Genomic DNA, 15,401 nt, shown 5'->3' on the forward strand with positions numbered 1-15,401 from the left:
CTTAAAAAGAGGATAACGTTCCATTGGTGCATATCTGACTTTAACTTTGAAGTTAAGGGTGCATAATTAAGTCTTTTGGTAATATCGCCCCCAAATATTTCATGTGATTTGTCTCCCGTTTCCAGTCATACGCAGCCCTAATTTCAGTTGGAGGTTCATAATTTAGTGGTTTCCAATATAAACAAATTAGTTTGATTACCATTGATTTTAATCTTAGCTTATGGTTTGTTATACAGAGCTGCTATTACTTCTATTATGTTTTGTTGGAAACCAAATTTTGTTAATACTTGACATACAAATGACCAGCTCACAGTTAAACACTTTCTCTGCATCCAGGCTTATTATGAGGGTCTCTAGTTTTTGTTGTCTAACTTGTCTCGTGATGTGCACTGTCTTTCTAATGTTGTCCTGTGTTTGTCTTTGTCTCACAAAACCAGTCTAGTCTTTGGAATTGATTTTTGCTAAATTTAATACATAGTCATCTTGACAATATGGAGGTAAAGTTTATAGTCTATATTTAAAACACGTTAAACCAGGCAGTAGCTACCACATTCTATTTGATCTTTTCCCTCCTTTAGAATAATAGAAATTACTGCTTTTTGTTTTTCAGCACACAATGGAATGTTTTCAGAAGTGTTGGGATTAAATTATCTTGTATTATTTTGTACCATTCGGGGGTAAACCCATCTGTTCCTGGGGATTTCTCCACTTTTAATTCCCCAATGGCTGCTTTTATTTCTTCCTTTGTTATTTCAGATATTATTTTCTTTTGATCTTCTGTGACCTCTTGCAGATGTTTTGACGATAAAAAGGCTTCAATTTGCCGAGTTTTCTCATTATTAATCTCTGGATCCTCAATGAATGGGCACATAAACGGAGGTGATGGACAAACACATATCCTTATGTAAACATATTAATACTGGTTTAAACACATGGAGACTGTGATATCTCATTAAAAAGTATGGGACACATTAAACACGTAATAAGAACATGATTATATCGTCTTTTTGACTCCTTTTTCCTTTTGTAGATCTTTGTTGAGTGGTTTAAAGCGTCACTAAATGACTCCTTTAATAATTATGACGTGGTTTCATATGAGTCACCAGATTAAACCTGGTGAGAGCAGAATTGTTCACAGACTGTGTTACTATGGTAACTAAGGTGTTTTCTCTTTGATGAAACTGAGCTGGACTCTCACGTTAAACCTGGCTTTAATCCTGGGCTGGACTTGATGAACTGTCACCAGGTAAACAACAGGTATCAGTTCATCAATAAATGTTAATTCTGGTGTTTCATATTTTCATAAAATCTAATACTGTTCAGTAAGAGAAAGTACTTTTACTTCTTTGAATTCAAACATTATTACTTTAATTATTAACAGGATATGATGTCATGCTTTGAATGAAGGTCAGAACTAAAGTCATTGAGTTTGAGCTCATCTTCACACTCTAACCTGATTGGACCGTCACACTCTAACCTGATTGGACCGTCACACTCTAACCTAATTGGACCGTCTCACTCTAACCTAATTGGACCGTCTCACTCTAACATGATAGGACCGTCACACTCTAACATGATTGGACCGTCTCACTCTAACCTGATTGGACCGTCACACTCTAACCTGATTGGACCGTCTCACGCTAACCTGATTGGACCGTCTCACGCTAACCTGATTGGACCGTCACACTCTAACCTGATTGGACCGTCACACTCTAACCTGATTGGACCGTCACACTCTAACCTGATTGGACCGTCACACTCTAACATGATTGAACCGTCACACTCTAACCTGATTGGACCGTCACACTCTAACCTGATTGGACCGTCTCACGCTAACCTGATTGGACCGTCACACTCTAACCTGATTGGACCGTCACACTCTAACCTGATTGGACCGTCACACTCTAACCTGATTGGACCGTCACACTCTAACCTGATTGGACCGTCACACTCTAACCTGATTGGACCGTCACACTCTAACCTGATTGGACCGTCACACTCTAACCTGATTGGACCGTCTCACTCTAACCTGATTGGACCGTCTCACTCTAACCTGATTGGACCGTCACACTCTAACCTGATTGAACCGTCTCACTCTAACCTGATTGGACCGTCACACTCTAACCTGATTGGACCGTCACACTCTAACCTGATTGGACCGTCACACTCTAACCTGATTGGACCGTCTCACGCTAACCTGATTGGACCGTCTCACGCTAACCTGATTGGACCGTCTCACGCTAACCTGATTGGATCGTCTCACTCGAACCTGATTGGACCGTCTCACTCTAACCTGATTGGACCGTCTCACTCTAACCTGATTGGACCGTCTCACTCTAACCTGATTGGACCGTCTCACTCTAACATGATTGGACCGTCTCACTCTAACATGATTGGACCGTCTCACTCTAACATGATTGGACCGTCTCACTCTAACATGATAGGACCGTCACACTCTAACCTGATTGAACCGTCTCACTCTAACCTGATTGAACCGTCACACTCTAACCTGATTGGACCGTCACACTCTAACCTGATTGGACCGTCTCACGCTAACCTGATTGGACCGTCTCACGCTAACCTGATTGGACCGTCTCACTCTAACCTGATTGGACCGTCACACTCTAACCTGATTGGACCGTCACACTCTAACCTGATTGGACCGTCACACTCTAACCTGATTGGACCGTCTCACGCTAACCTGATTGGACCGTCTCACGCTAACCTGATTGGACCGTCACACTCTAACCTGATTGGACCGTCACACTCTAACCTGATTGGACCGTCACACTCTAACCTGATTGGACCGTCACACTCTAACCTGATTGGACCGTCACACTCTAACCTGATTGGACCGTCACACTCTAACCTGATTGGACCGTCACACTCTTACCTGATTGGACCGGCTCACTCTAACCTGATTGGACCGTCTCACTCTTACCTGATTGGACCGTCACACTCTAACCTGATTGGACCGTCTCACTCTAACCTGATTGGACCGTCTCACTCTAACCTGATTGGACCGTCACACTCTAACCTGATTGGACCGTCTCACTCTAACCTGATTGGACCGTCTCACTAACCTGATTGGACCGTCTCACTCTAACCTGATTGGACCGTCACACTCTAACCTGATTGGACCGTCTCACTCTAACCTGATTGGACCGTCTCACTCTAACCTGATTGGACCGTCTCTGTCTATTGGTGGGAGATGACCAACCATTATAAAGTCTTTGATTTGAACATAACACTGTTAAACTGCAGCACCTTTAAAAATAAAACAACTCCTGGTTTCAGGTGCATTTTATTTCAGATGCTTTGACAGGAATGATCCTTAATAAATATTAATAAATAATGATACAGTGCATTTCCTCCAACATCTGGAATAAAAGATAAATAATAAACTTTAAGTCAATTTTAAAAACAAACGTTGGTCACGAACGGATCATTTTAATCAATAACTTTACTCTTTAGTCTATTGATCATATTCCCTTCAAAGCTTCTCCACAGAAATAGAACAAATATGAAGAATTCATTCAAGTATTTAAATATTTACCTTCTACGTGATTGTGTGCGTCTCAGTGTGTGTGTGTGTGTGTGTGTGTCAGTGTGTGCGTGTTCGCGTGTCACTCCTCCTTCAGTCCACTCTCAGCTCTCAGACTCTGACTGTTTGCTGAGATGAAACTGATCCAATGTTTCAGATCCTCAGAAAACTCAGGACTTTTTATCTGAAAAAAAAACAACAGCAAACACATTTTACTACATGGAAGTAAACATGTGCTCTTCAATAGGTGGCCCAGGGGCCATGTCTGGCCTCATTTTTTTCAATTGTATTTTTCTTGATTGTATTTACTGACCTTCTCCTGGCCCACAACCTGCAGGATGTCTTCGGGGCTGCAGTGAACCACGTTTTGCCGGCACAGCATCACAGCGGATACAAAGTTGTCCTTCTTGGAGACAAAGCGCTGCTCCAGGTAGAAGCTCTTCTGGTCCCAGCCCAGAACTCGAGTTCTGATCTCAAAGGTTTCTCTGAATGCCAGGGAGCGCCGGTACCGGACCGTTGACGCCCCCACCACCATCTTGGCCCCCAGCCTGAAGGATGCCATGAACAGGCCATTCCTCATGTAGTGGTGGAAGCGGGCAAAGTCGCACTCTCTCAGGTAGCGAGAGTTGTTCATGTGACCCATGTAGTCCAGGTCATGGAGGAGAACTTGTCCATCCACGCTCTGCTCACTCAGAACGTCCTTCACTCTGGGCTGGAAACACGACCACACAAACACCTGAGCTCCTCGTAGGAAGTACCAAACATCCAGAGAACTGAAGAGAAGCACAAAGAGCAGCAGCAGGAGGAACAGGAGGAACATCTGAGGAACAAATAGATTAATAATCATTTATTAGTCCTAATAAAACACATGAAGAGCATCAGGAGGAACATCTCACATCACTCATTCTGCATCTGTTCCTCACCAAAGATCTGCTGAGAAGCTCAGAGTCCATGTTCTGATCATACCTGTCAAGTTTTGGATTTAAAAATAAGGGATATTTTCAGGCGCCCGATAGTAGATGTGCCACCACCCCAAGACAAGTGTACAGGAAATCTAAAATACCCACTTGCCAACCACTTACTAAATACTATTATGTGATTATAATCTGGTAGGCCTACCTTTGTTGACATTGAGATGCTGTGAACATTCCTACTAGGGCTGCTCGATGTAGACCAAAACTCATACCTTAATGTATTTTCTCAAAATGGTGATATAGGATATAAATCTAGATAATTTTTTTTTCAAATGTAGTCTGACCAGAAAGACAATTCTGGGTTAAATTTGCTGATGCAAAATGCCACACAGGCATATATATATGTGCAACATTGTAGTTTTATATTTCGCCAAAATAGAAAACTTGATGCATCTTGAATCTCGATATATCACCCAGCCCTTACTCCTACATTATAAAACAGCCTAAATTAAAACATAAATGGGTATATGAAGCATATTTGTTTATTTCATTAAAAGTCAACACGTTGCATATTTACTGTTAATTTCACATTGCGTGTCTTTAAGTTAGACATTAACATTTTATTTTTCATTAATTTCTCATGCTCACTCATGTGGTTCTCTGGCATTCACTAATGACTTATTATACAGATGTGTTACAGACTTGATATAATTTAACACTTTTTTAAAACAGTGTATATTTGTGGAGCTTGTGATTGGCTGATTTTTCATGCTGACTTACGTAGTACTTCCGCTGTGGTAGACGCTAAAATCTCAGTTATTAATCTTACAGAACGTGTAACTGTGCCCCATCTGCTGCTATTTAGGAAGGTAAACTCTCTGTCACATTTTCCAAGGTATTTACACGAGTTATTTGTTTTTTTCGCCGGAACGTCTTCATTCATTCATCTCTTTTCTGAGTTGTTTCCGGGTTTGTTGCCGCTATCGGCTCTAATCTCGCGAGAACTTCAAGAGGCAGTTCTCGCGAGGTTAGTGAAAGCGTTCAGTTTACTAAGGCATCTTTTAATTATTATTGCATTAAATTACGGGATATTTACGGGAAAATGCTAATACGGGACGATGGTGAGAAAGAGGGGTAAAATACGGCAGTTTTCCGGCCAAAACAGGATACTTGACAGGTATGGATCTAATCAATATGATTTATATAATATATAATATTGTGTGTCTGGTTCTAACCTGTACATCATTGATAGTATTTCTAATATTTTAGTTTCTGGGTTTTTTTTTTTGCTACTGCTATAGAAACATTTCTATTTTGTAAAAGATCATCCATCCATTTATTCATCCGCATTCATCATCCACCCATACCGTTAGCATTGTTGCTAACACTATTAGCTTCTAAGAGTTCCTCAGTGAATAAATGAATAAAGTCTGCTGTCAGCTGATCGGATTTAACTACATAAAACTCGATCCGATCCACAGCCACACGATTACATGTTTAAAGAAGTTTAAACCGATTAAAAACGAATAAAAAGGTCAAACTCACCGTGTCCCTGCTGTGACGCCACACACCCGGCAGATTGATACATCCGGGTCTGTGACGACAGCGGATCTGATTGGTTGAACAGCCATAAAAAAAAAAAAATATCGACCTGGGTCTGCAGTGAGGGTTATTGATCCTGAAATAACGATACTAAGTACATTATTGATGCTAATTAATTATTATTATTATTATTAATAATAATAATAATAATAATAATAATAATAATAATAATAATAATAATAATAATAATAACAATTATATCATCATTTTATATTCATAATTATTATCATATATTATTAATATAATAACAACAACAATAATTTATATCAATAGCAGTGAGGTGATGTCATCATTGAGTCAGTAGCACCTCTTTTTGACTTTGTAGTGATGACGTCAGCATTAATGAGGTAGTAGAGGTTCAATGCCAGGCTGAATGGGATTCAATAAAGTTTGTTCAATCACTTCCTGAGGGAAAATAAATGTCAATGATTGGATAATAATAATAATAATAATAATAATAATAATAATAATAATAATAATAATAATAATGGTTATTATGCCTGTGTTTATTATTGTCATTGTGTTAGAAAGTGATTACTGATTATTGATCGACACACGTAGATGTTTATTAAACACTGTTTTTATTTCAGCTGAGTTTAGACTCCGCCCTCAGACTCTCACTGTTCACTGACATGAAGCTGATCCAGTGCTGGAGGTCCTCAGGAACCTCCACCCGCTCCACCTGTTAGAACAACAGGGTTAGAACATCTGGGTCAGCACATTTGGGTCAGAACAACAGGATTAGAACTTCTGAGTTAGAACATTTGGGTCAGAACAACAGAACCACACTTCAATCACTCATTATATGAACCATAACATCTAACACACAATAATCAAATTGTGGGAATGAACCCAAAAATGTGACCTCCTTAATCAGCTGTCAGGGCGTATATTAGTGTATTATTATACCCAGGTGTTGCGTGACTCTATATGTAGTTTAGTGTGTATAACAGTGTGTATATCTTACATTCCACTTACACAGGTGTTCCATGACTCTGTGTGTATATTAGTGTGTATAATAGTGTGTATATCTTACCTTCCTCTTACACAGGTGTTCCATGATGTTCTCTGGGCTGGTTCTGATGATGTTCATCTTAATAAAAACCACGGCGCTGACCATGTGGTCCTTAGAGGAGATGAACCTGTGCTCCAGATAAAAAGCCTTGTCATCCCAGCACACCACGCGGCTACGCAGACCAAATGCCTCTCCCAGGCATAGGGGGCGCCGGTAGCGGGCAGTGGAGGCCCCAACTACCGCGGAGGCCTTGAGGGCCCGCAGGGCGGAGAACACTCCGTTCCTGGTGAGGAGAGAGAAGCGGGCAAAGTCGCACTCACGCAGGTAGCGAGCGTTGTTCATGTGACACAGGTCGATGTCACTGGTGCTGACTCGGCTAAAAATCAGCTGCTCTGCTGTGATGTCTTTGATTGGACGCTGAAACCACGCCCACAGGAAAACGGCCGCTGCACGCAGGAAGTAGCACACGTCCAGACAGCAGAAGGCGATCAACAGGAAGAACAGCAGCAGCATCAGCCAATCCATTGCCTCTGAGAAAATAAATATTATTAATAACAGTAAAATAATCATCATAATTCATCGCCTCCGAGAAAAAAATATTAATAACATTAATAATAATAATCTATCTATAAAAGCAAGAATGGTCTGTGTGTGTGTTTGTGGAACGAATATCTCCCCGATGCGGTATCAGCTCGACCTGAAACTTTGTCAACGGCTTGCATTTAGCCTGTGTGTGCATCCATAATTTTGTAGTCAACATGCCTGCTGCTTGGTTCAAGGGTGTGCAACGTCAGATTTGTAGGCAAGGCAAGGCAAATTTATTTGTATAGCGCATTTCATACACAAGGCAACTCAATGTGCTTTACATGATAAAACATTCAATTGTTCAAAATCAATAAGAACATTTAAAAACATCAGTAAAATCAATTAAAATCATCAGTAAAATCAATTAAAATCATCAGTAAAATCAATTAAAATCATCAGTAAAATCAATTAAAATCATCAACAAACACATTACATCAACATGACCAAAAATCTCTCTCTCAATCATACAGTAGAGAAAAAAGTTCCTTTAACTTTGATTTAAAAATGTTCACATTAGATACTGTCTTCAGCTCTGCTGGCAGTTTGTGCCACTTCTTTGCAGCATAACAACTAAAAGCAGCATCACCATGTTTACTGTGAGATCTGGTCTCCACTATCTGACCTGTGTCCATAGATCTGAGAGACCTGCTGGGTTCATACCTGACTAACATGTCACTGATGTATTCTGGACCAAACCCATTCACTGATTTATACACCAGCAGCAGAACTTTAAAGTCTATTCTGAGGCTGACTGGGAGCCAGTGTAAAGACTTTAAAACTGGAGTAATGTGCTCTGACTTCTTTGTTCTGGTTCAGACCCGAGCTGCAGCGTTCTGAACCAGCTGTAGCTTTTTGATGCTGACCTGACTGAAATTTATCAAATATTTTGTTGAATGTTAAGAATTGACTCAGTTGGTTGAAGACCACATTCTCAATGATCTTGACTATGAATGGAAGGTTGCTGATTGGTCTATAGTTAGCCAGTATAGAGGCATCCAGTGTTCTCTTTTTTAACAGAGGTTTCACAGCAGCTACTTTCAGGGATTTTGGTACAGTGCCTGATTGGAATGAGCAGTTAATTATCTGACACAAATTAGTGACAATTGACTTTACAACAAGTTTGAGGGTATTGTGTTAAAGCAACACGTTGATGGATTCAGCTGCTGAACAGTTTCCTCTATTGTTTTTGGGTTCACTGTAATAAACTCTAACATTGTAGTTGACTCATCCCTCAGTGGTTGAAGCTGTTCAAGCTTTTTGTTATTTTGCTGGTTTGTTCTGATGTTTGACCTTATTGATTGTATTTTTTCATTGAAATATACAGCAAATTCATTGCATTTTCCAGCTGACAGTAATTCAGGGGCTATCTGATCTGGGGGGGTTGTGAGCTTTTCAATTACAGAAAACAACGTGCGAGAGTTGTTGACATTTTTAGCAATAATTTCAGAAAAGTATTGCTGTCTTGCTTTGAACAAGCCATCATTGAATTTTCGCAGACTTATTTTGTATAGTTCTAGATGAATTTGGAGTTTTGTTGATCTCCATTTACGCTCAGCTCTTCTACAGTCAGATTTCAATTTCTGCATTATCTCAGTCCTCCTCCAAGGTTTTTTCTTTGTATGGACCAATGTTCTAATGTTCCAAAGTTCCAAAATGGGTGGGGCGTGGGCTCCATCGATTGAATTAGAACATTGGAACATTGGGATGACATCATCACACTGGAGGTAGGACTGATGACATTATCACTGTAGAAGTAGGACTGATGACATCACTGTAGAGGTAAACCAATGTTCCAATGTTTTAATATTCCAATGTTCCAAAATGGGAGGGGCGTGGGGGTGGGCTCTCCATCGACTGGCTCTGGTGCGCATGTGGCTGCAGTGTGCGGTGATTGGCTAATAATTGTTTTAGAACACTGATGATGTAGGACTGGGCGATTTTGGCTTTAAAAAAAAATCTCCGATTTTTTAAAGAAAAACTTGAGTTTCGATTTTTTTTCAATGCACTTAAAAATGACTGCAGACATTAGATAAATTGTCAAAAGTGCAAATTTATTGCTGTGATTGTCCTCAAGAGTTAAAATGCATAGAACAATCCCAAAATAAAAAGTAAATGAACAATTTCAAACTTTAATCCAGGTTTAAGCAAAAGTGCAACGGCACCTTCACAGTAGCTTAAATTTTCTGATTACGAAATCAGATGACTACATATTTTATAACATAACATTACAATTAAAAAAATACTCAAAGGCTAAACACATGTAAACAAAGAGGGGGCTGGCTCACATCACGCTACGGTAACCCACAAAGACGGAATGTGAAAAAGTCTGAAAAAAACAAATAAATAAATACATTTTAAACTCGAATTTGCTAAATAAAAATAATTTTTTATCAACAAATTTGATAAAGATTTTTTGCCAAGCCCTATGATGATGTCATCAACAGTGATGTTGATGACAACTCACAATCTTTTCCTAAACATCCTTAATCTAACTTAGATGTATACATAAAAAAATATTATCACATCAGACTATAAAATTAAAAACCATCTTAAATGTTTTCTAACAAAAGCTGTACCCTTAGAAGATACCTCGAACAGAGTAAAAAAAAACGAAAGAAGGGCAATAACTCCAGAAAAAAACAATTGCGTGCTTCTCATTTTCGAACTCCATCAAGGTATTGATAACCTGAAGCCACACACCGAATGTGGTTATCCTATTTTAAACGGTTTCTGAAAAAACCTGTCCCCTTTAAAGATACCTCGAAAAAAGTTTTTTAAAAAAACAACAAAAAACCAAAAAAAACAAAGGGCAATAACTGCGCTTCCCGTGTGTGCGTGGTTCGTGCTGAGCTGGTTGATCAGGACAAACTGCATGTTTGTGTGTCACACTAACACTGTTGCTGCCTTACACACACACACACACAAACACACACACACACACACACAAATATAGTTAATTTTGTGAAAGTATTAAAACTTTATATTTATCTGCAGAACCTGATTTGCTTAAATAGTAATACACGTGTGTGTATTTAATATTTATGAGTATTGTTGTGTATTTAACATTGATGTGAGTATTGTTAAAAAGTGAAGATTCAGAAATACTTTCAAAAATCACAGGTTTTAATTTGATCAAAACAAAGGTTTGTGCAGAAAATGTCAGAGAAAAAGTTGATATTTAATTAATTTAATATTTAGTTAAAATAAACTGATTTGATTTTCTTTCCATGTCAAAAAAAACAAAACATTTTCACATGTTTTGACTCCTTGATCACATTTATTATTTATATTTTAAAGTATTAAAGATATGTTAAACCTAAATTAAGATCTGAAATATAAACAATGTCCAATAAATTCAATAATGTTGTTGTAGATAAATCGAGTTCACTGACTCTCTGAACTCGGTTTTCTGCGGTCATGTTTCAGATGTTTTGACACCGCAGTAACACCGTATCGATATAGTATCGATACAGTATGAGTACAGTTTGGTAATGTGTGTGTTTCAGTATAAATGGATGATATCAAGATAAATCTACCCTGTGCAATGCAAGCTGCTCTCACCTGTTGTTGCTCCTCAAACGGAACTCACACCGCACTCCTTCAAAATAAAACAAGCACCTCCCACTTCTAATTCAAAAGTCTACAAACTTTCTCACAGACATTACATTTACCTTCACAGTCAAAAGATAGAACAAAAACATAAAGATTACAAGGATACTGAAGAGGTTCACTCATTCATTTAAGAATTATAATTATTGTTTAATTAAAAAAAAAAATTCTGAAGAAAAAAGTTTAGTTTTTTAACTTTCAAAATCTTTCTTGGACAACATAGTAGTTATATTAACTAGTTTATATACTAGTTATATAACTTTAACTAGTTCACTATTTAGTGTTTCTATCATTACATTAGTAAATATATTCAGAAATCGCTCATGACTCCGGAAGTGACGTCACGTTTTGCGGCGCTGCCTGAGCTCTCCTCTGATTGGTCGGATGTCGACTGCTTGGTAATGTCGATGCTGCTTTCACTCTAAAAACGGCTCTGCCTTCAGTCATTGCAGGGATGCGTGCGCAGCCGCATCACAGCTCTCGGTTTTCTCCTTCCGCGCCTCACGGACTCAACGCGTCCCCTCGCGATAAATATTTTTTACATGTTGATATTAATCTCACACGCATTCAAACATATATTCAACATTTACATTGATACATTCATAAAATAAATGTAGATATCTGTCTCAACGATCACGTGATTCTGTTTACCCAGGAAGTTCCTTATGGTGACGTCACTGTCCAACATGGCGGATTGGAACCGAGGTAAAGTGTCGGATTGTGTTAATATGTGCTTTACGGTTTCGATGTGTTTGTGTTTAAATCCTCTCACAGTCTTTAAATAACTGTGTGATTGAAATGTGTTATTTTAAAGTATCTCCTCTCATTAATAACATGGTTTGATGATGTGTTTGTGTAATCTGAGACAAAAACATAAACTGAGAGAATTCACAAAGGGCCTGTACTACAAAGCTAGATCAGCATATGCTGGAATGTGTGTGTTAGCTTCAGCTAACCAAACATTTTCTGCACTATGAAACAGGATATAAACACTTTCACTAACCCAGGTGATTTCAGCCTGGCTACGTGTGCGCTTCCGTGACAGGGGGCGGAGTTAGCAGCGTCAGACCAATCACATTCACAGAGAAACTGTGGAGAGCAACTTACATCACTATTGAAGAATAATTCTTTAAAATATGAAGAATTAAAATCCATAATTTAGACCAAAAACAATAGAAAAGCAGGACGAAAAGTACACAGGCAAGAAACTGCTGACACTGTTAATAATGATCAATATTAATCCATGGGATGATCATTAATATGATCAGTTGGGGGATGTGTTACAAATCTAGATTACCTCTTATCTCGCTAACATCCAGTATTTAATCAGTGTGTGCTGGACTACGAAGCTTGCTAACGTCTTACGGAGCTAAATCAGCATGGAAACTTGTGCTGAACGGCTAGCCTGGTCAAGAGCAGGTTTTGCTCTGGCTAGGATTTTAGCGAGTGATAAAGTCCCGCCTCCTGCCCAATCAGTTCTCTTAGAAAGCGAGCTGTCCAATAAAAGGTGATGTGTGAACACGTCACTGTGTGGATCTGATCTGACAGCTGACAGGAGAGAGAATTAGACATCGATGCAATCCTTTCATTTACCGATGACGTCCTTTAGGAAAGATATAGATTTATATCTGATGGACTGATCTACAGTCAGCTGATGAAGCCTGTGTCTTGATTGTATGCACGGATGAGTGAAGTCTTATGTCAATTCAATGAATTATCGAATATATGACTTCACTCATCCGCGCATACAGATCGAGACAGGCTTCATCAGCTGACTCTGTGAGTGTGTAAAAGTGTGAGATTATTTATGATATTAATCCATTGGACATATATAATGTGATCAGTAATATCACGCTTTTACACATTAACAGTGTCAGCAGCTTCCTGCCTGGGTTCTTTCATTCCTGCCTTTTCTGTAACAACAGTGTTGTTTTTGGTGTAAATGATGGTTTTCTGTTATTCATAATTTTGAATTTAAGCAACACATAATCTGGTCAGGACCAAGTTATGAAGTGGATCAGATCTGAGCGAGTATAAAAGCTCCACCTGGTGTTAGCGTTAGACTGCTTTTGTTGCTCTTCGCTGTCATCATGGATTTAAATTAATTACATTTATTTAAGATCATAAGCTGTTCCTCATTGTAAGAAAGGTCACTCTGCCAGTTTTCTCCATTATAGTGATTGGTCAGACGCCGCAATCTCCACCCCTTTCATTGAACACGCACGTATCAGGCTGAAATCACTTGGCTTAAATGAACGTGTTGTGATCAACCATCGTAAAACAGCTTCTCTCTGACAGGGAATGTTTGGTTAGTTAAAGCCCGCTAAGGGAGATTAATCCAAGATATAATTATGTAGATTCATAGCGTAGGGCCTTAATGTTTGTTGATGTTTACAGGAGCTGTGGACGAGCTGCTGGATGCTGAAAACAAACGACTGACAGAAAATTTAACCTCCAAAGTCTCCAAGCTCAGATCTGTGAGCAACAACAACATTTATAAACAACAACACAACACTCTTAAAGAACAACACTTAAAAACAACAACACTCATAAACCACAAAACTCTTAAACAATAAGACTTATAAACAACAGTACAACAGTTGAATTAAATTGAATAACAACAACAATACTCATAAACAACAACAATGTTCAACACTCATAACAACAACAATTCTCATAAACAACACTCATAAACCACAACACTCTTGAACAACAACAACAAAACTCATAACAACAACACTCAAACAACAACACTTATAAACAACAATTCTCATAAACAACTATAACATTCATAAACAACAAATCAATGCTAATCCAGTTGTGAATATAATCACCAGGGGGGTAATAGACAAAATTCTGATAAATACATCCAGGATAAAGGAGAATGCGTGGTACCTGCACCGCGTCTGCAGTGTTGGATGTGACATCCAGGCACCACTGCTCCCTCTGTACATTTGAATTTCATGTTTAGTGCTGAGTTCAACAATCTATTCATCAAACACTCAAGTCTTATAAATTACATATTATTTGTGTTACATCGTCTTTTTTTAAACGCTGACAGGTGTTTTAAAAAAAAACTGATCAAACTCACATGATCAGTGTGTGATCACATGCTTCGGTTGTTTTTTGTGATAAATTGACTAAATAACACCAACTTTAACCCTGTTAACTTGTTCAACGCATTTGTCCTTTATTCTCACTGCTTACCGTAGTAATAGATGATGTCACATCCTGTTGGTCTTAGCATTGGTTTCTATTGGCTGATTATTCAGTAAAAGCTGCAGCGCATGCGCCCTCACATCTCTAATCATTAAATCTGTGATCGATTTCGTGGGTCTTGTGAAGACTTTCGTTTAAGCTAAACACTGTCAGATGGCTTGGCTCAGCTGGGGAGCTCCAAGATGAGAAGAGTTTGATGGAATGGGAAAAGCCAGCGTTGTCACGGACGGCTTGGCTAAACCAGGTTTAAACCGTAGGCCTGGCTCTACTAAGAACACTTTGATGAAATACCCCCCAGGCTTTATCTCCTATCCTGGTTTTGTGCAATACCCCCCCTGGTTTAAGTGAACATGTTGTAATAAATGTGATTTTTAGCTTCACTAAACCAAACATTCTCAGAAAAACAAACATGCTCTGAGTAAATAAGTAAAGAAACATAAATAATGAAGTTTGTTGTCCATGGTTTGTAACAGTTGGCCTTCGACATCGATAGAGAAGCAGACGATCACAACGAGTATTTGGATGGAATGGCAAGTGATTTAAACGATCAATAAAATAAACAATATGATTATTGTTGATCACTGATCAATAAACAAATATTATTGATAATGTTTCAGAACTCTAACTTCCTGAGTGCGACGGGGCTGCTGACGGGCAGCGTGAAGCGGTTCTCAACCATGGTTGGGTCAGGGAGGGACCACCGTAGGATCCTCCTCTACGTATCTGTGGGTCTGGTTCTTCTCTTCTTCCTCCTCTACTCACTGCTGTCCAGGATCAGCTGAACATCTGGAACTGTAGGAAGGACATGGACCAATCATAACAAGGGTTACAGAGACCAGCAGAGGGAGCCACTGAGCACTGTAATGTTTTTACTGCTGATGTGATTATTATGGGATGGACTCAGACTATAAAG

General features: G+C 38.9%; 3 protein-coding genes across 5 annotated transcripts; 1 reads left to right on the plus strand and 2 right to left on the minus strand.

Annotated features, from left to right (window-relative positions):
* Positions 1-3,288: 3,288 nt before the first annotated feature.
* LOC114458432 (protein THEM6-like) lies at positions 3,289-6,519 on the minus strand. 3 transcript variants are annotated; one of them, XM_028440800.1, is made up of 4 exons: positions 6,368-6,519; positions 6,004-6,136; positions 3,858-4,364; positions 3,289-3,728 (listed from the first exon to the last, which is right to left on the minus strand). In XM_028440800.1, exons 3-4 carry the CDS (start codon positions 4,362-4,364, stop codon positions 3,627-3,629), a joined length of 609 nt encoding a protein of 202 aa, XP_028296601.1. In that variant the 5' UTR covers positions 6,004-6,136; positions 6,368-6,519; the 3' UTR covers positions 3,289-3,626. The 3 variants fall into 3 exon arrangements, with proteins under 3 accessions (XP_028296601.1, XP_028296600.1, XP_028296599.1); XM_028440799.1 differs by lacking the exons at positions 6,004-6,136; positions 6,368-6,519 and adding an exon at positions 4,468-4,695; XM_028440798.1 differs by lacking the exons at positions 6,004-6,136; positions 6,368-6,519 and adding an exon at positions 4,441-4,695.
* A 103-nt stretch (positions 6,520-6,622) lies between these two features.
* Positions 6,623-11,253, minus strand: LOC114458433 (protein THEM6-like). The gene is made up of 3 exons (XM_028440802.1): positions 11,222-11,253; positions 7,097-7,605; positions 6,623-6,742 (listed from the first exon to the last, which is right to left on the minus strand). The coding sequence occupies exons 2-3, from the start codon at positions 7,598-7,600 to the stop codon at positions 6,647-6,649; spliced, it is 600 nt and encodes a 199-aa protein (XP_028296603.1). The 5' UTR covers positions 7,601-7,605; positions 11,222-11,253; the 3' UTR covers positions 6,623-6,646.
* Positions 11,254-11,724: 471 nt separating this feature from the next.
* Positions 11,725-15,353, plus strand: LOC114458428 (BET1-like protein). The gene is made up of 4 exons (XM_028440795.1): positions 11,725-11,974; positions 13,667-13,746; positions 14,962-15,018; positions 15,106-15,353. Exons 1-4 carry the CDS (start codon positions 11,935-11,937, stop codon positions 15,268-15,270), a joined length of 342 nt encoding a protein of 113 aa, XP_028296596.1. The 5' UTR covers positions 11,725-11,934; the 3' UTR covers positions 15,271-15,353.
* The last annotated feature ends 48 nt before the right edge of the window (positions 15,354-15,401 follow it).

Source organism: Gouania willdenowi, unplaced genomic scaffold, assembly GCF_900634775.1.
Source record: "Gouania willdenowi unplaced genomic scaffold, fGouWil2.1 scaffold_119_arrow_ctg1, whole genome shotgun sequence".
Lineage (NCBI taxonomy): Eukaryota > Metazoa > Chordata > Actinopteri > Blenniiformes > Gobiesocidae > Gouania > Gouania willdenowi.